Source organism: Manihot esculenta, chromosome 7 (genome assembly GCF_001659605.2).
Source record: "Manihot esculenta cultivar AM560-2 chromosome 7, M.esculenta_v8, whole genome shotgun sequence".
Lineage (NCBI taxonomy): Eukaryota > Viridiplantae > Streptophyta > Magnoliopsida > Malpighiales > Euphorbiaceae > Manihot > Manihot esculenta.
In genome coordinates, this window is record NC_035167.2 from 24361931 (window position 1) to 24384038 (window position 22108).

Below are 22108 nucleotides of genomic sequence, written 5' to 3' on the forward strand. Positions count from 1 at the left end.
AAAAGTCTAGCTCGGTGACATGGCGAGAGATAGAGGAGTAGATCTAGTTACTTCGCAACCCTGCCCGCATATACGCCAGAAGGAATTAAATGGCCAGGCGTGGAGAGAGGCACACATATTTAAGTGACAAAAACAGGTGGTATTATAGTTGAAAAGCGGTTAGACGTCACTAGCAGACAAAAAGAAAAAGAATAAAAGGAAAATGACGCCTCCTTCCCTAAGTTTTACACACCCATTTTAACTCTATTTTCTTTCCTAGACAAGTTTTACATACCCATTGTGACCCTATTTTCTGAATCTCAAAACATCACGTACCCTAACAATATGTTTAACCAGTCAGAGTTTATAAAGAAAAGTTCAAATGAAATGGAAACAAAAGCTTGTTTCGTCTTATTATTCTCTAGGCTTGTGGAAGGATAGAAGGTATAATGGGTTGGGATAAAGGTAAAACTCATAAGACTATACCGTATTTGCTCTCCTCTTGCGAAATTTTTCTTTCTACAAAAACAAGTGATACTATAGCTAAAAAGCAGTTAGACGTCACTAGCAGATAAAAAGAAAAAAAAATAAAAGAAAAAAAAAATAAAAGAAAATGATGCCTCCTTCCCTAGCTAAGTTTTACAAGTTTTACACACTCATTATGATCCTATTTTCTGAATCTCAAAACATCATATGACATACCCTAACAATATGTTTAACCAGTCAAGAGTTTCTCAGGAAAAGTTCAAATGAAATGGAAACAAAAGCTTGTGGAAGGATAGAAGGTATAATGGGTTGGGATTAAGGTAAAACTCATAAGAGCATACCATATTTGCTCTCCTCTTGCAAAATTTTTCTTTCTTTTAAAGTTAGTTTAATAGAAATAATAATAATAATAATAAATTATTTTAAAAAAACTAAATCCATTTATTTACGAAAATAACTTTTATGTAAAAAAATATTTTTTTAAAATATTTTTTATGAAAAATATTTTTCAAAAAATTTAAAAATTTTTTTTGATTATGGTTCAAAAATAAAATATATTAATAAATTTAAATGTAATAGTGTTAATAAGATTACCAAGTTTAGAAAATATTTAATTTTCTTTTTTATTAGAAAAATGTTTTTTTTTATTAATTATTATTTTTTAAATGTTCTAAATATATATATATATATATATATAAAATATTTTCCAACCGGTTAATTTGGAATTAAGTTAAAATATGTACATGGAAGGGTCAACGTAGACATGCTTGGTTTTCCACAATCCAATTATGGTTTTATGAGAAGAACAGTGCTTGAAAGATGATACATTACACTTAATCTGGACTCTGCATTCAAGCAAACCACTGCAATGCAGAAATATATATACAAAACACATACGGTGACAAACAAAAAGATTTCCCCTGCAATCAATAATAATAATAATAATGTGTGATTTGACTTTCCTATTCAGCATCCACAAAATCTATAACCCACAAAACAATGGGCAATTATAACAAACATGGCATCTTTTTAACATGAAATTGGAGCAGCACACTATTGTAAAGAAAGTTAGTATTATATATCAAGCATTGGGTTCCACATCATCCTCTATCTCACGCACTACTTGAAGAGGACCACTACCAAACATGAACCCACCACTGTCTGTGAGATTATTCACAAGTCCATTTCCATTTCCAAATAAACATACCTGTGGTTCTATCTGGTTCAACCGATTCCACTCTCCATCTGATAGACTCCAACTGAATATATCTATATTTTTTCTTATCCGATCCGGCTTCAGGCTACAAGGTAGGACACTTGTTCCTCTCTGTAATCCCCACCGAAGAATAACCTGCACCAACAAATATTTTCGCTATTCAAGAAATTAAGCACTAAATCATATCTCAATGCTAAATGTTTAATCTTTTTGTTCATATGTACTGTCCTATATTGCAGCAAAGCCATCTGTTATCGTCTCAGTCTATGGCTTACATTCCCATCTGACTAATGTTCAAGGCTCCATTTGTTTCAAAAAAATAATTTATAAGTGAAAACTGTTTTATAAAGAATGTTTTCCAATCAAATAACTTTTTCCCTTGTTCGATTGAAATTTTAAAAGACAAAAGGTATTAATAAGATTATGTATAAAAGTCAAGTGGTATTAAAAGACGAAATCATTTTCTTTAACAATTGCTTAATTTTCCCTTCGACCTGGAAAAATTTGTCTATTAGATAAATTTTTCCGAGTGTTCCCATAAGCGAGAAAATGAGAAAAATGTATTCAGACAGTATTTTCTGCAAAACAAATGTTGCGAAATATCATACAAGAAGTCTATATTTGAATCCTAAATTAATCCTATGGGAAAATATTATGATGCGACTTCTTAATATAATGAATTCAGAATCCAGCAATTGAACATGAAGAAACTTGTGAAGTGAAAAGACATTCAGTCCAAGTTGTAAGAGAACTCTGCTAATGAAAAAGGTTGATCATACAGAATAAGATCCATGTGTACAGCTAGGAGAAAAAGAGAGTAAAAGACGAGCACAGAAACATGCTGACTGAAAGCAACCATAGAATCACTATCAACAAAGAACACTAATAATAGATAAAGATTGCTGAGGAAACAGAGTATTTTAATCATCAATAGGCCAGAAAAAGCCAATTCCAACATAAAATGGACAATATAACCTAAAAACAGAAAACACCTCAAAATCAAACCCTTATGCACCAACATTCCAAGAGAAAAATCATAATATAATGACAACCCACAAATGAATTATCCAAACTTCTTCATATTGTCTGCCAACCTAAATAAGCTGACAATCAAGAGGTGACAAATTCATATTCAACTTCTGTAAGTGTTTTCTTCCCATCCAATGTTGATAAAGAAGATTTTATTGGAAAAGAAGGAAAAAATTGCAACGTTTAAGTAAAACCCAAAACAAGAGGCAAAAGTTACAACCTCCAATCATTTTGATTATTTCCTACAACACTAGTCCTCATTGCTGTCAATAAAGCATAATACCATAATCCATAGGTAATCAAATATAATTTAGTCACATTTTTATTATCTTTATTACTGTTTAAATACGCATTTTTCTAGTTTAAATTATATTTTTATGATATTTTTGCAAAAAAGGAAGAAAATGGAAACTTAGAGAAAATTTGCAAAAAAAAGCTGAAAAATCGATTTGGCCGAAGTGATTTGACTCACTTGCAGAAAGCTGAAGCAAAAACCTGGAAGCAACTCACAGAAATGATTTGGGCAAGTGATTTGCCTAAATCAACTTCCCAAATCAAATTGACGCCGGCAAAATCCAGCAGCTCGGGAAAAGAATGAAAGTCAAAACTCCAAAAGTATTAGAGTCCTATCCCACTTCAAATACCATAAGATCAATCCTATGACAACTCCAAGAGCCACACCAAAGAAAATCCTTCCCTAAAGGAGTTTTACTTATAATAAAATACAAAGGCAAAGGAGGGATTAAAAGACCATCAAGAGACTAAGTCAAAATAGGATTCCAATTCCAAGAAGGATTAGGACTCCTCACCTATAAAAGGGGATAGCACAAACCAGCAAGGGATCTTCACAATACATTCAGATTTTCGACAGCAACTTCCCTCCCCTTTTCATCTTTCTCTTTTTGTGTTTTTGTTCACCATGAGTGGCTAAACATCTTTTTATCTAGTTGAAGTTGGAGAAATTTTAGTTTATGATGAATTGGGAGATTTAAAACTCCATTGTTAAACTTCTATTTTTCAATATTTATGCAATTTGTTCTTCATGCTATTATTGTCTTGCTATTAGAATCAATTAAGGCTTGTTGCTTTTAATTGCATGAGTAATATATTATTAGTTTGAATAATTTGGGTCCGTAATTGCTTAGATTATTTGAATACAAGTACAATTGGTTGCATGATCTAAACTTGACCACGCGGTTGGCAAGGTTAGAATTAGGTTTCTCTTAGTCTTAATGCAGTTAAGAGTTAAAAAGTAAAAAACCCCAAGGACGTTCCTTGGCAACTTGTTAACTAGTGTTTGATTAGCGAACATTTCCTAATCGAACTAAAACTAAGGAGGAATTTGATTGTGAGAAGCGTCTTCCCCATCCTAAACTAATTTATTGAAATAAATAGGAGTATCAAAGAATCAATGATCAATTCTAAGACTGAAATGCATCCATGCTTCAACTAGAGTCCTTTTACCATTGATTTACTCATCTTTTTAATTATTGCTTTCTTTTACTCAGTTTTAATTTTAGTCTACTATTATCTAAACCAACCCTCCTTTATTTTACTTTTATTATTAATTTGCTCAAGTCATTATTAGGAGAATCCTTAGTGTCAAATCCCTGTGGTTCGACCCTATTACCACTATCTATAAGTTATTTTGTTGATTGATAATAGGTTTATTTTTTACGGCTTCGACAACCGCTCTCAATAGGCCTCTTTCCTTTTTCCTGAAAAGGTTCTAAATTTTTCATTTAGAAATCCCTGAACATCTCTAGATATTCCTGACTTCCTCAAAAGGTACCAACAAACCTATTCCAAACATTCAAGTAGTAGTGCAATGAAGAGTTGAAAATTGAGATTCACATCCCCCCCCCCAAAAAAAAAAAAAGCACATAACAAATATATTTCATAGGAAATAATACTTCCCGGATTCCTCGAATACAAAATGGATGATGAGAGAGCCACATTCTAAAGCATTATAATCACATTTTACTTGTATTAGACTCCAAAGATAAGTGAAATGGTCAATAGTACCTTCAAAAAGTACTTTCAGTGATGGGGCACCACCTAGTTGTAAGCAAATAAAATAGGTAGTAAATTGCACGCCAGATAATAAAATACCCTGCAATTCACAATCTATAATGAAATTCTCAAAATCTTGCATAATAATAGGGACCTGCTCTTGCTACTCTAGTATTTTAATTCACGTTTATAGCCAAAATTATCAATCTTTTATAATAAAATCTAACATTATTAATTTTTCCATAATTACAGCCTAAACAACTAAACTGAATTTGGAAAAGTAAATGACAAACAATAATAAAATCCTTTAAATTTTAGTTGATCAATAAAATAATCTCTAAAATTAATATTTTCATTTCAACAATTTCTTTTTTTTTTTTTTTGCAAATCTCGCTATTGCCCCCTTATTTTATATGTATATATATATATATATATAAGGACTTAGTTAAAGAATACTGAAAATTAATTAAAATTCAATTAGTGAAATATTAGTTTTAAACTACTTGTAATAGTATTTAAAACACCATTTTTTGCTCTTGAAACTCATTGGCTTATGTCAAATTCATTCATCTCAGCATGATAGTGGAATAATTCAACGATTTAACAAAGAGAAAGAGTTTTCAAAAGAAAAACAAAATATAAAAAAGGTGAGTGTTGGAATGGTTTTTAATATTTTTCTTACTCTTTTCAAATAATTTAATTTTTATGTCAATTGGATAAATATAAACATCATGTGAAGCTTTTAGAAAGTAGTTTAATTTTTGTCGTTTAATGAAAATAATTTTTACTTACTGTTCAATTATTAAAATGTTAATAAAATAAATCTTTTTAGATTAAAGCATATGATTTTTCTATTTTACTTAATATTATTGCATATTAAATAGTGTTGAGCATAAAAGAATAATATGCACATGATTTGGAATAGTGTGGGTATAAATATTTATGAAATATTCTTATATATAATAAATATAAAATATGTTTATTTTGATATTTTATTATAATAAATATTTTTTATATGTAAAATAATATCAAACATATTTACTTTTTCAATATAAAACTTAAATTAAGTTTTTTTTTTAATAATAAGAAATTATATTATAACTTACCATTAACTTTTTCCGGGTTCAATTTAATCATTTGATTATAATTGTGACATTGAAAAGAATTTAAATATAAATATAAAAAGAGAACGATATAAGAAGTTATCTGCAACAAAACATAGGAAAAAAACCTTTGAGAAATAAAAGTGACAAGGAAAGAAGCTAATAAAGGATTAGCAAAACTTGTGGTAAATATTTATCCAATTTGCACTAAAAGTTGGGGACACGAAAATGGAAGAGATGTACAAGCTTGTAGGACTAAAAGAGAAAAGGAGAAAGAAATCTAAATTAGGTCAAGTGCATTAAAGATGATAATCAACTAGTCTTATCGAGAGATGGACAAATTAAAAAGAAATCTTGATGCTACTTTGATAAGTTGGTAAATGCTAGTTGCAAACACAACTTTACCAACTTTAATATTCCTTTGGCATATGGAAAAATAGAAAGATGACAAACGAACAGAGGAAGAGCACTTTGGTTCCTATCTTTAAGAAAAAAAGAGAAATCCGAACTTGTACAAACTATCGAGATATTAAACTAACAAGCTGTATGATGAAGCCATAGAAAAGAGCAATGAGCATAAACTTAGGAGCAATACTAAAGTATCAGAGAACAAGTTTGTTGTATGCTTGGTAAATCTACAACAAAACATATTATGGTATTAAGAAAGTTCATGGAAATATAATAAGGAGAGGAAGGAAGGTCTCCACATGGTATTTATTAACCTAGAAAAGGTATATAATGAAGTATCAAGGAAAACACTATGGTGGGTGCTATAGAAGAAAGGAGTTAATATTAAAAGTTGCAGTGACATTAGTATTTGGTGGCTTTGGAGAATAGGGAAAATTCTAATGCAACTATGAAATTTTGTATGGCATTGCAGAGGGGTTAGAGTTCGTATTTGTTCTAAAGGTGCTGAAGGAAATACAGGCTGGTTTAGGGTAGTAATGAAATCTTCTACTACTTCCAAGGGAGCAATCTACAATGCGTGAAACAAAATAGCACATCTTGTTATCCTAACCACAACCCAATTAAGCCAAGAAGAAAGATTCACAAAATTGTGGTATTAACCTCTCCAGCTTAATCCACAACTCTTTGAACCTGTTTTGATATTCATCTACTCTTCCCTCTTAGATCATTTTCATAAACTTCTCCACCACATTCTCCAGTCCTGGTTCTCCAAATCTACCACAGATATCCTTCTCAAAATCCTCTCAAGCATGAAGACCTCTTCCTCTAATCCAATTAGGGCTGAGCAGAGTATTGGTAAAACTGGAAAAACCGAATCGAGCCAATTTATTTGATTTTTCAGTTTGGTTTTTTCGATTAATCGGTTTGGGTTTTACTAAAGATTTTAAAAATTTTTGGTTTTTCATTTTGGTTCGGTTATTTAAGCTACAGAATTGAATTAACCAAACCAATATTTGTAAACCATATAATAATACTCCTAAGCTGTTTTGCATTAGTATACACAACATTTTAAAGCAAAACCCCCTATTTACAAAGTTACTAGGACCAAGTAACCCAATACACTCTGTACTGTACATTTTGAAGAAAAATTCCGCTTGATCTCTCGGTCATTATGAGAATCTCATCTCGCATCTCAATTCCCAATATCCAAAACCAGATGCTTGCTACTCCACCATCAACTTCTCTAAGATTTCATTAATTGTCGTCGTTGCCCCCTCAATTGCACACCTGTTGCTTCCTTCTCTGACTGTCTTCTTTGATCTAACTCATCACCTCTTCTTCTTCTTTGATTCCCTCAATGCCGTTGTTCTTCAATTTTATTCATCAATTCTTCTTCTATTTTTTTGTTAGTCCTTTGTATTTGAGCGACTGGTCTAGTTTGATTAAAGTCACATATGAAGATCATTTGTATTTGAGTATTATGTTGATGGTTGGCATTGAAGATGATGAAGTTGTTGGGAATGCTGAAACTACCACCACTACACGCTCACATCTGGAATTGATTTTTGCATGCTTGAAAATTGATAAGTTGAGTTTTGATAGAAATTTATGGACATTGAGTATTTCGTGGCCTTCATTTTGCAATTTTTGTTATTTCCTTTTGCATTTCTGTGCATTGCATGTTGTTGATCTAGATATTTTGGTCTTTGCATCAATGTTATTAAGATGAGAAGCGTGACGGATCCCCTATTGCTTTAGGTGAGAGGTGAGAGGTGAGAGGTGAGGTGACGCCTTTTTGAAAGCCGAAGCAAAAAGGTTTTTATATTTTTAAAAGTATATATATATATATATATATATACACACATAAATACATTCATGAACACATATTCAAAGGGTATTTATAATATAAGAGAAATAAATCAATAATGTATTCTCCATTTAATCAACAATCAAATCAATAATACAAATATACAAAATACATATATAAAAACCATCTAAAATAAATATAAAAACAAATAACTTTTGAAATTCTAAATTAAAAACAATAGAATACTACTCATTTAAAATAAATAAAAAAGCAATCTATAATTTCAAAAAGTATTCAATTATAAACAACAAAATAACATAAATTAATAAAGTAATTATCTAAACTTGCACAAAGAAAAAGAGAAAAAAAAGTTAGTCACGTATTTGGAGAAAGAATAGAAAATAATGTATTTATGAAAGATGAGTAGAAGTGGAAAAAAAAAAAAGAGAAAAGAAAAATTATTGCATGGTGTAGCTGGTGTAGGTATAGTGAGGAAGAGGAGAAGAGGAGAAAAAGACAAAAGAGAGAGGAAGAGTTATTATCCTTTATTATATTTCTAACAACCGCTACTAACATAGAAAAAATAAAAAGAAAAAATAAGTAAAAAAATATCCCAAAAGCATTTATGAAAAAAGAAAGAAAGAAAATGAAAGTTGCAGAGAAGAGGCGCGTCTCAAGGCGCTTGGTGCCTTCCTTCATTGAGGCAAGCGGCTCAATGAAGGTGTCTCGTTTGGGCCAGGCGAGGCGGGGTAGTGGTGCCTTGCCTTGCCTGGTGTCTTTTCCGACGCCTTTGTTAGTGTATTTGCTCTAGACCATTATCTTGGACCTTTTTGTATGTCATTTTGATTATTAATAAAAGAGATTTTATTATCATTATTATTTGTTTGCATGTTACATAATAATGATTAACATCCCTGGTTACTTATTATTATGGTGATAATAATAAAATATGACTAGTATAATTATTGATTGATAATCATGAGATGATTATGTATATGTTAATATAATTCAATAATCATAGATACTTGTTAGAGAACAAAATATTGGATGGACCCGCATTGAAATTACTACATGTGTTATTTTCATAAGTGAATCTCAAAGTAGTTATGACTTGAGATTGTCATAGTTTCCAACATAAGGACTGTTATGTTTTGACATAACCAAACATTATCTTTAATTGGATAATCATAAAGGTTATAATTGAGTATAATAGAAACTATGTAGAGGATATTGAACAATCAAGATAGAATTTGTCTCTTTGAGAAAGATATCTTCTAAGCCCTTCGATAAGTGAGACTGAGAAATGCATGGCCGTGCTCAAATGATTTGATAGTATGATCAATATCATTTGGTTTTATTAGTCTACTTAGAGATCGAGAAATCACAAATTTGAACATTATAAGTTTGACATTGACCATGACTTATATTCAAACTAGATATCGTGTGACAAAGGGATTAATACATATTCTATTTATTAAGCTTTATCGGACTATCGATCCTCATATTAATTGGGTAGTCATAATGTCTTGCTAGAGGCCGCTTATGACTTATGGGCCTTGTGGGACTGGGCCTATTGCCGATTAATGTGACCTATTGGGTCACACATAAAAGAATGTTGTTGATGTGCTATGTCATATTAATGGGCTAAAAGCCCATTAGTATAATTAATAATAATAAAGATATTATTATTAATATTAATTATTTATTATTATTAATTATTTATTATTATTAATATTAATTATTTATTATTATAAGATAATAATATTTAAAAGATCTGCAGTCTATCTGTAACGGTTACAGATAAAAGATTTTTCGGTTTTCCTATTCAAAATGGACTTATCACATACGATATTTGAGTATCTGCAAGATTGTGATAGTTTGTTATGAACACAACTCTTTCACAAAAAGAAGTGTGGGAAAACAAAAGACTGAAAAACGAATAAAACTTCTTATGCGAATTGTGGGAGTAAGATTTTGGAGAAATCGTTTTTCTGAGTTGCAGATTGGAGAGTACATGGCTTATCCATCCGTTGAGAGAGCTAGCACTCTAGAAGGATAAAAGACGTTCGTGTGGATACCATTGAGGGTATTCGTTTCAAAAACAGCACCATCAGTCTGGAACTGTATCTTCTCGTCGAGTCTAACAGGTTAGTCTCTTATCCTTCCTTTCGAAATAAACGAAGCACTCGAATCCTGTAAGGGCAATAGAGATTCTTTTTTCGCTGCGTGTTTTGGATTGCAGTAATCTCTAGGTTTCCTAGCAGCCTTAATACTGGATTGCATTAATCTGGATTTTGAAGTTTAAAATTTCTATTATGCGTTTGGAATCTGATAAACCAAACCAAACCAAATCAAAAGTTTTTAGTTTGGTTAGATACCTTTGTTTTTTTTTTTGGTCTATAAATTTACACTTTGATATTTTGGTTTTTTTTAGTTCAATTTGATTCATAATTGAACTAACCAAACCATGCATATGCTTATTTCAACTAGAATCAAACTTGCAATACTCTCACCATTTGCTCCCTTGCTGCTTTGTAGACCTCAAAAGTATTTAACACATTTCCTTTCTAAGCCCTACTGCTATATATGTCATCAATGAACTTGTCAAAATAAGGAAGTAAAAAATTGCTCTTACTTATTGTTGATTGGAGTCTAAATTTTGATGATTATGCTCTAACACTTCATAAAATAACAAAATTATCTTTAATAAGATGAGAATCACTTATCATTTTAATAAAATTTTGAGTACTATCGGCAAAATTTTAAACATAGTTAGTAATAAGTAGCCCAATTTCTTATTATTTTTGAACATGTAATAAATGAAATAGCTAACTTGCTTTTAATTGTTATGATTCAGCTAATTTTCTTTTAATTGTTATTATCTTTTACGAGTATAGGTGTTAAATAATATCTTTTATTATTTCAGTTTAGGTATTCAATGTGTTAAATATAAATAGTATAAAGGTATAAGCATGTAGTTCGACTAAATTTATTCTCAAACACTACCGATATATAGAATGCAGAAGGAGCCGCACATATAGCTTGCTTTAAGAAGTGCATGTACAACAGACTCTCATGCATTAGAATGGTTGTTACAAATACACTATATTGCTTAACACATAGACTTACATGCTTAGCTTTTACTTTAAATGTTTCTTGAATCATATTTTGCTATTTTTGTACACCATTAAGAAAACATGTAACAAGATTCACATCATTATACTCCAAAAGTAATAGCAAGAGGAAACGTCAGTAGAAGCATAACACCATATCATATTAATTACATAAACTAGCAGATTTTGTTGTATAATGTCGAAACATCCTAGATAAGGCAAGTTAGCAAGTTGTAATAATCATAAAAAATCCATTTCAGAATGTTACATGCGCCACTTTCCGTACCATACCAACTACCAAAGTATATTTCTTTGCTTTAGGACCAATTAGACATTGTTTCTTGGTTTCAAAAAAATTATAAATATCTAAAATTTATTTGCATTACTACCATAGTAGCATAGAAAATGAATATTTTCACCACTTGTAAGCATGGTGATTAATCTCTTATACATTTTGTTTTCTACATTCTATTATTTGCATAGTCTATTAGCATTTGAGAATAACACAAATCAGTTACCAAGAACAAAAGCTAAGTATTAAAAGCCATAAATTTATATTCTTTATTGTTTATAAGTTTCCCTAATGGTGCATTGAAAACTTGTTGACCTAGGGTGCAAATCTTGTTGATTATAAAATACGATAGGCGATTTTGAAAATACTTTATTCTCTTGTAAACTTAGAAGTTATTAGGGAAATGGACTCCCATCACAAGATTGTAATTACATTATTGATATTCTAACTTTTTCAATTGTAACCCGAGTTTGAACTTTTTAGACAATCAAGTGCCCAACAGGGAAATATAGATCTAGAAGATGCATTTGGTCAAATTTACTAACTGAAATAGTAAAATCAACCATTTTACTCTAGTAATATCCCTATTTTTCCATTTCATTCTTCTCTTTCACTTCATTTCTCTCTCCATTACTTTGTCTCCACTTTCCCATTACTTTGCCTCTATAATCCAAAATTGTTTCAAAAATTGAAACCTATATCTCCCAAAATAAATCACAAGACTTCTCATTATTTATTTCACATGGACCAGGCAATGCAATATCCAATGTGTCGCTCATCTTTAGTTGCTAAGAAAATGTAAAAGGAAATAAAAATAGAATTGCATGGTCAATAAGAGTAAGCAAAAAAGAAGGAAGGCTTGTTTTGCTGGCAAGATGCACGAGAAAAGAATAAACTTGTTTGGTTATTAAGAAAATGCAAACAAAATAATCAAATACCAATTTTTTATACTGGACATACCTCTCAAGTTATGATCTTTGAGGTAGATAGAATTGAGAAGAGGATAATTAGAAAAAGAGAATGTAAATAGACAAAAAGAGGAAGTGAGAGATGAATAGTGTAAAAGGGTAAGGACACTATTTTTTATTAGGATAAAATTTCTCATTTAGTATTTTGTTTATTAGGACAAAATTGCTCATGTTAGTATTTTAGTGAGTAGATCCAACCATAGGTAACAATTAAAATAAATATATCTGTTTCAGACACTTTATTTCAAAACTAAACATTCAATCACTAGAATAGCAAAATGAAAAGTTAATATCAACGGTATAGTTATTCCCAAAATAAAAGGAGGCAAGGAATGATTTCAAAAGGAAAAGCATTCAATCATAACCACCAATTACATATATATATATATAATCACACTTAATACTGTCAGATCTTTTGAAGGAGATGCAGCAGAGTCAAAATTACCTGTTCAGGAGTCTTTTTGAGCTTATCTGCTATCTCTGAAACAACTGACAGTTTCAGCATGGGTCCATGTACAGATCTTGATCTCTTAAATGATATGCGAGGAGTACCAGGTTCATCCTCCCCTGATCCACTATCAGATGTTCCAGGACTTGATGTAGGAACTCCTAAAGGAGTGTGAGCAGATACATGGATACCCTTCAATTGACAGAATTTTACTAATTCATCTTGCCTCCAAAAGGGATGCAACTCAACCTGAAAAAAACTAATGATAATCAATCAATTAAGAACCTCAAATTCATGCAAAAGATTCATTAGAAGGATAGCACTCTCAGATGAAGAGCAAAAAGAAATTAACAAAAGAAAAACTGTTAAACAAATACAATAAAATAATTCTGTGATGTCAAGAAAAAAGCTACAACTAGAAAACAATAAATAGATTTGGGCACCGTGATCATAGTCACTGCTTTGGATTAGGCAGCTTTCTTTAGCTTTACAGTACTTAGGAATACATATTACTTCTCTCAAGAAATTTCCAGTTATCCTTTCAGAAGAGCTTTAATGGTTCCTTTGTTGCTTTAGTGACTAAAAGATTGAGGGCATTACAAATCTCAAAATTACTTAGCTGATGGAAAACAAATCCAAGATAAACTGTTTTTGGATGATGAATGATGAATTGTGAAATTAGAGTGACTTTTGCAGGGTGACTTGCAAACTTGACAAGAAAAGCCAAATAAACATTGTAGTCCATCATTTATTTATTCATGTTATAGTATAGGTGGATGGGTTTCCCACGGAATGGACTCTAAATTGGCATAGCATCAGAGTGAACAAATCATTTCCCACATTCCCTATGCCCATGACAATGTCTTGCTTTGTGATAAAAGATGACATAGTTTAGAATTATATCATTATCCTTTGAAATACTAGGGAATTGGGGATCTGATTTGGCTAAGTGAAATGATTACAATGGGCTGCAGTTATTTTGATGATTTAACTTCCATTTTGTGTTGTAAAGTTGGGAAGCTTCCTCTAACCTATTCTGGACAGTTGGATTATATTGGGTGCTTCTTTTAAATCTTAAGGTACTACAAACAATACTTCCCCTTTCTTATGTTTATTCCCAAATCCATAGAAATAGATTAGAACATCCAATGAGATTTTCTTTGAATAGGAGATGATACTTAAAAGTTCAGTCTATCAATTGGGGTAAGGCAATGACAGCTCCATTTAAAGGAGGCATTAGTGTGAAAGACTCAGTGTGGTCTAATAAAGATTTTATACTATGCATAAGATGAAGAAATTCAGGAACAGATAAGTATAAGCATTGAAGGGAAAAGTGGTTATGACTAGTTAAAGTTGTTACAGCTGTTAGAACTTAGGAATAAGAAAACAGTTACTTTGGAGGGAATTCTTGCATAAGGGAGAACTGAGATACTGTACAGAGCATTCAGATTCTAAATATCAATAATACTCTCTCTTCCTCCTATCTCTCTCTCCCTCTCTATCCCTTCTGCTATACCTCATCTCTTCTCTGTTATCTTCTAGTGGCTATTCTCTTCTATTCCTCTATTCTCTCTTTTCCTAAATTCTCTTCTTTCTCTCGATTTCATATGCTATTACTTTGTTCTTTCTCAATCAGGGTTTATACCTAACAATTGGTATTAGAGCTATAAAGGGAGAGTCGTATCCATGGTTTTAAATCTCAGTCGTGGTCGCGAGTAATGGAAGCAGGCCTGCAACGACTGTAATGTAATAGTAACGGTCTGGTGCTATGCAAATTTTTTAAATTAATTTGCAAAGTTCATAAAATGAAATGATATTGATTAGATTTAATTTAGAACAATGTATACAAATACACAACAAATATAAATACATTAAATATAGACTATTTAACTTAAATTAAGCATCATATAGTTTAAAATAAGAAAAACCAACACAATCTTTATAGATCAAGTAAAATAATAGCTTAAAGTACAATTTTAATTCAAAATTAACACTTTAATTCATAAAAAAAATTAAAAAAAGGGAAAAAAGCAACTAAAAATCAAAATGCAGAAATTCTAACTAATATTTTAGAAGAAATAAGCTTGAAAATGCAGTGATTTATGATTGATCTAAGCTTGTATGAGAAATATGAGGAAACATTGGAATTTGAAAGAGAAAGGAAAGATAAAATTTAAAAAATATTGTGTTTGAAGTTGCTGGAGAGTGTGGAAACCGATAAAAATGAGAATAGGGGCAAGAGAGAAAGGATATAAAAGAATTTCAATTCTTGGTAGCAGCCGTTACTGTTACCTCGAGGTCGATAACGGCCGTTACATCATCAACTCAAGGGAGCCATTGTGTAATGGGGTAACGAGTAATAGCTCCCCCCAAAAGTAGTAACATAACAGTAACGTAATGGCCATTTTTTAAAACCATAGTCACATCATGTCACATAAACTGATTCTGGGCTGGGCATCACAAGAATGGCTTGATCAGTTGTAGTGGGTCCTGACACCATCAAACTGGCGGAATCGGATGATCATGCAAGATGCCTCTAGGGGGATTCTCGAAAGACCCGAAAGGATGTGGAAAGATCAAGAATGGAGAGAATAGAGAGAAATAGAGAAGAGAGAGAAATTGATAAGAGAAGAGGGATAGCATAAGAGATAGAGAGAGATAGGAGGAAGAGAGAGTATTATTATTCTTTAGAATCTGAATGCTTTGTACAGCATCTTAGTTCTCTCTTATACAAGAATTCCCTCCAAAATAACTATTTTCTTGTTCCTAACAGCTGTAACAACATTAACTACTCATAACCACTTTTGCCTCCAATGCTTATACTTCTCTGTTCTTGAATTTCTTCCTCTTGTACATAAAAGAGTATTACTAGTGAGCTGGACCATTTTCCTTTGCACTTAAGATATGAGGTAGAGGTATCTTAGTGATGGCATAAAGATTATCTCTAATGAATAATTGGTGGCGAACTGGTGATAGACTAGGATTAATTTCCTCTTCCACAAAATTGGTCAGTTCTATAAAATTGTGCTAAAGCCAACTATGTTGTATGGGAGTGAATGTTGGACACCTAGAATACAACATACCCACAAGAGAAATACAGTAGAAAATCCAGATATTAAAATGAATATCTAGTAACATGACAATAGATAAAATTAGGAATGGCCATATCCACCAAAGAATGCATATAGCACAAATTGGGAACAAAATGAGAGAGGGACGTTTCAGAAGGTCTGATCATCTCCAACATAGATAATTGAATGCTTTAGTACTAAAGTGCAATAAGCTATAATAGGAGTGAGAGGGTAAAAGGGGTTACCTAAAATGACATGGAGGGAATTAGCATAAAAAAATTTACAAAATATGGATACTAATATAAAATTGGCTTCAGAAAAGGTTAATGATGCTATCCATATGGTCGATCCCAACTAGTTTGGGCATAAAACTTTGCTATTGTTGTTGTTGTTGTCTTGCCTATATATTTTGGCTTCAAAATAAGAAGGCAATTTGTTGGGTAACCTATCTTTCTTTCACCAAGGAGGCCTCTAATTGTCCTCATTAGACATATGCTTGAGAGAAAGATGGTTTCCATTGATCCTCTTTAGGAAACTACTCTACAGCTTACCAATCTGACCTTAAGATGGGGGTCAATGAACTCATTAACTGGATGAATTCCTATGAAGAAAAACTCAAGATAACAGAAGTGCTCACAAATTAGCGAGACTATTCATGAAAAAGGTTTCAAAGACAGCCCTAGATTGGCATTCATTATATGGTGTGCTTCTACAGTTCTATTATATCCATTTTAATTATGATCAGTTTTAAAAGAAGAAGATTACATGAAAGAAAGGATACTTTTGGTGCAAACGAATAGGGGAAGAGAATGCCAATCTTTCCTTAATCACTGCAAAGTGGATGAAATTTTGGGCTCTTGTCTGAAGGATGACAAAGTGAAGGGAAAACTTTAGGCAATGTTGCCTTACAGGGGGGTTTCACTCTTCTTTTCCTTTTCTATATTTACATATACACGCTCACATAAAATAAGGAACTGGTATAAGCAAATTTAAATGATCATAAAGTGAAGGAGAAATGAGAGATGTACAATCAGAAATGCAAACAAATATCCTGTTTAAAGTATAAAAAGAATAAGAAACTCAATCAGCCGTCCAAATTTAGAAAATGAATTACTCGCTAGCAGCTAGTCAGAATAAAGCAAGATGAACAAAATTTCATACACACATCTTCAAAAAGTTACCACAGTCTCTTAAATCACCAGCTCCAATGTCTCAAGAAATGCCATATTTTTGGTTTGAAAAAGGAGAAGAGAAGAAAAATAACTTCTTTCAGGCTGCATTTATGTGCAAAGTCAGAGGAGGAGATGTTGGGCGAGCCAGAAAAAAAGAAATATAGATTGATGATGCTATGCTGTGCATCTAGTTCTCCATCTTCCTGCTCAGTAATTTGCTAACTCTTAGTTGACCTGTGTATTTAATATTCATCCCAGTGGCCCTTATCATAAAGAACTCATTAAAAAGCATTGGCAACATATACCAACGATCATCCAAGAAAGAAGAGAATTGGCTAACCGGAAAGCCACATGATCATATCACAAGCAATGTATCACAAGTGGTTGTGCAGATTTGATCATAAAAATAAATTATTTTTAAAAAAAATAATAATAAAAAGAAAATGACATAAGAAGCAAATTGTGATCGCCTAACCTGATTGACGGCAGGGACGATTTTTGCAAATTTAAGCAACTCCTTGATCTGTTGAATATTGAAATTACTGACTCCAATAGCTCTTACGAGACCTAACTCGACAAGACCTTCCATGGCCTTCCAAGCTTTCTTCAATCGATTCAAGAACTGTCTATACTCAGTCCCAGACTTGGAAGGAGGATCAGTGGCATCACCAAAGGCTGAAATATCAGGCCAATGCATCAAATAAAGATCCAAGTAAGAGACTCCAAGATTCTTAAGAGAAACCCTGACATAATTGTCGATCTTATTGAGGGAGTTCATGGTACAGTAGAGCTTAGAGGTTAAGAAAACATCTTCCCTCTTGAGCGATGCATTGAAAGCCTGAGCAAGCGATTCCCCAACTTCAACCTCATTTCCATAGAGATGGGCACAGTCTATATGTCGATAACCAACAGATAATGCAGTTTTGACAGCCTGAACACAGAGGTCCCCACCACTCTGCCATGTTCCCAGGCCAATGGCAGGAATTTTGGCTCCCGTGTTCAAGACAAAGTAAGTTCCAAGAGCCCCACCCTTTCCCTTCATCTCCTACAAGATCGAATTCAATATTCCTATTTCAGAATTCTTAACTAAAACCCACAAAGAAAATCGAGAAAAAAAGCTGGTTTTAAAGCATTGAAGAAGAAGAATGGAGTGGAAAACAATAACCCATCAACCCAATTTTCATCAAACGGAAGGGATTCTTGCATTAACAGAGGGAACAAGAACAACGGAACTTTAGAAAAATCAAACAATCCCAAAGAAAAAAAATAATATAATAATAAAATAATAACAATAATAATAATAAAAGTAAGCAAAGGTTGGGTTGGTGGTCAACAATGGCAGCAACAGCAAGCCAAAATACAAGACAAATGCTTAGCTGTAAATTCAATCCTTTTTCTCTCTATTATCCAAAAGACCAAATTGTCCAGCAAATCAATAGTACTTATAACGGTAAACTGAGAGATAATTGGGTAATTAACAGAAACGGCTGAATCTAGAAACTCACAAATTACAATAGAGTTATTGCAAATCCAACCAAACACTCTACCCAAAACGGTTGGTATTAAAAAAAAAAATGTAAATTATATATTTTAATGATTGAGTTAAAGCCTAATTAATAAATAGGTTCTTTTTTTTAAATAAAAAATTAAATTTTTGATATTTAGTTTATCTAAATTAGAGGTGATTCTTTCCCTTTCTTCACATATATTGCTTTTTTAAAAATAAATTATATTTTAATTATTGAATTTTAATATAATAATAAATTAATTATTATATTTTTAAAATATAATATTTAAATTCTAATATGATCAATTATTCTAAACTCTAAGTTGTTTTATTTATTTTTAGCAGTTAAAACCATGTAAATATTTATATTATCTCTTTTTAAATTAATATTTAGTTAAAATTTTATTTATTTTTTTAATTTATTAAAATTTAAACGGTTTATCTTTTATTTTTATTTAAAAAATTATTTAAATTCTTAATCACTTTTATTCAAATTATCACATTCAACTAATTTTTAATACTTTTATTTTTTAATTTTTATTCATTAAAATATTCCAAAACTTTATAACTCTAAAACTTTTAAAAATAGATTTTTCATTCGATTTCTAAAAAACTTATAATTTTAACTACTTTTAAGAAATATTAAGTAGTCTCAAATAAGTTATAGACTTTTATAAAGTATTTTAAATGAAAATTTATATTTTTAAAAATTTAACTACCCATTAACTTTAACCTAATCTATATAATAGATAAAATAATTATAGTTTTGGATAGATTAAATATAAAGAAATTTAAAATTTTAATTTTAAAAATATAACAATTAATTTATTAATTATATTAAATTTAAGGACTAAATTAGAATTTATTCAAAATAAAATGCTTCATTCATATTGACAAAAATTTAAGTGTTCATAAGATATTTTAGATATTTAAAATATTTATTTTTTTATTAATTTATTGACTAATATAATTATAAATGTAAAAATCTCTAATTTGAATTAGAGATGAATGTAAGTGTTTAATTTTAAAAATATAGAAATTGATTCATTAATTATATTAAAATCTAAAGATCAAACTGTAATTTATTCTTAAAAAATTCAAACATTTATAATAATTTATATTTATATCTAAAATTTAAATTTTAGATAATAAAATCAAACATTCTCAATTTATTACGATTATAAGCAGAGTATTAAATTCAGTTTTGAAAATTTAACAATAAATTACAATATATCTACTAAAATTTTATTTGACTAAATAAAATAGTCTTTAAAATAATTTTTTTTATTTTAACAATATCTTATTTTAGTAATTCCATTATTTATTCTGAGACGGTTGGGAACTAGACTCTATTTATTATCCAATTTTATACCACTTCTTTCTTGGTAGAGTTTCTGAAGGATGCTACCATTTTATTTTGTACTTTTTTATTATGACTGAAATATTTAATTATGTTATATATTGAAAATCGAAATACTACTGATATATTCAAGAAATAAAAAATTTTATAAAAAATACATTAAAGGAGCTATACACTTTTCATTTTGGGCTGGCTTATAGTTACTTTTAAAATACTGATATACATGAAATTCAGCGATACCTCTGTACTGCCACTATTTTAAAAATCAATTTGGAAATCTTGTGGTTGGTTTAATGCTATATATATATAGAGAGAAAAATAAAACTTTATAGACTAAAACCTATAATATATCATTTCATTTAATATTATTGATATGAAAAAGAGTTTTCATATATGAAAAATATGCAGATAATTTATAATGTTAAGTATATATATTAAATGAAATACTGTAATATCTAATATCTATATATGATATTTTATATATTAAAAATTTATATGTAATAAATATTTATTTAATATAATATATTTAATATTATAAATAATAAATATAAAAATATATTTACTTTCAATATAAAATTTAAATTCAACGGCTATATATTTATTAGGAAAATTTATAATTTCATACTTAATTATTGATATTACTAGTCAGCTGATTTTGTATTTTGAGAAACTCTGTTAAAATATTCTAACTTTTATATTATTAACTATATAGTTTTTCTATCAATTTTTTTATCTGTTTTCCTATTAAAAACTCTGTTAAAGGTAGAGAAATTTTTAAAAATTCAAAATTACTCTCATAACTATTAAAACAATCTATTAACAAAATTTTAACAAATCTATCATTTGCAACCCAAAATGATGAAAGAAAGAGAGGAGTTCTAGAGAAATTGATAAAAAATAGCTAGAGAAATTTTAACAAAATCTTCATCTGTCCAGATTGGGATATATACATAAACTTGTTTCCAAACCACACACAATCATGATGCAATATTGTAAACAAGCAACAACCCATCAACAAATTAAAATTTTGATAAGCTTTAACAAAATTTCAACCAAACAAATGCAATGAATGCAAAACCACAAAATCTTAGAATCAAAATCCAAAATAGATCTCAAAATAAGAAGACATATAAAATCCAAGAAGAGAAAAAAATACAACAAAATATAAAATATAATTCAATGAAAAGAATATATAATGAGATAGAAGAACCCACATCAATCCAAGAAGAAAAACTCATGTCATGATGAAGGTGAGAGGGAGACTTGCTGTAACGACCCGAAAATCGGACCGTTACCGGCGCTAGGATCCGGGTCGACTTAAAGCCGCCGGGACCCGTAGCAAGCCAAACATATAACCTGTAAACCTGTATAATCCCATACATGATCAACAATCATACATAAAAATTAAAACTTTTCTTTCATTCATCCAACTCAACCTGAACATACATGTACATAGCCTGATCATAATCCTGATCCCTCTGTGGGATCTCATCAATGCCCCAACGGGCGATACAACATGAGATGAGTTGGCTTTCATGAACATTATAAAACATTTCTATAGATCATGTATCCAAAGGGATAACAATGCTCACAGGGTCAAGCACATCTATAACCTCAATATACCTCATTACATAACATACTGAAATCTCTTACATTACATCATAGTACAATTATCATGTCCACAATCTAACTATTACATGAACATACTTCAAAACTCTGGCTAACCTCCTAGTCTACCCTGTACCTGCACATCTGGGGTTAGGGGAGAGGGGTGAGCTACAAAGCCCAGTGAGCAGAATAGTGAAATCATATATTAAAATTTTATGCTTTCATGAAATGCAACACATCACAACAAATCACATCTCGGATGGTATTGTCACCTATAGTCCTCTACATAGTCCAACTGTGCCGGGACGTAGAATGGGTACAACCGGTCTTTCTCTTAACATAACATATCATACAGTCCAACTGTGTCAGGGACGTAGAATGGGTACAACCTGGACTTCCTCTTACATCGTGCCAGGGACGTAGAATGGGTACAACCTGGACTTCCATACCATATCATGCCATAACATCATCATATCATATGAGGACTAAAGGATCATCCAATAACCAATCCACATCATCATCATAAAT

General features: G+C 30.7%; 1 protein-coding gene across 1 annotated transcript; it reads right to left on the reverse strand.

Moving 5' to 3' along the window:
- Positions 1-1364: 1364 nt before the first annotated feature.
- On the reverse strand, positions 1365-18471 carry LOC110619518 (NADPH-dependent aldo-keto reductase, chloroplastic). The gene is made up of 3 exons (XM_021763020.2): positions 17581-18471; positions 12860-13111; positions 1365-1816 (listed from the first exon to the last, which is right to left on the reverse strand). Exons 1-3 carry the CDS (start codon positions 18145-18147, stop codon positions 1547-1549), a joined length of 1089 nt encoding a protein of 362 aa, XP_021618712.1. The 5' UTR covers positions 18148-18471; the 3' UTR covers positions 1365-1546.
- Positions 18472-22108: the final 3637 nt, after the last annotated feature.

What these genes read in the sequence shown, in the direction of transcription:
- LOC110619518 (XM_021763020.2), bottom strand. Translation starts at nt 18,147, where the DNA reads ATGAAGGGAAAGGGTGGGGCTCTTGGAACTTACTTTGTCTTGAACACG. An exon ending in TCGTCCCTGCCGTCAATCAG is followed by an intron (nt 13,112 to 17,580) that starts GTTAGGCGATCA and finishes AGTTTTTTTCAG; the next exon opens with GTTGAGTTGCATCCCTTTTG. An exon ending in TCAAAAAGACTCCTGAACAG is followed by an intron (nt 1,817 to 12,859) that starts GTAATTTTGACT and finishes TTGTTGGTGCAG; the next exon opens with GTTATTCTTCGGTGGGGATT.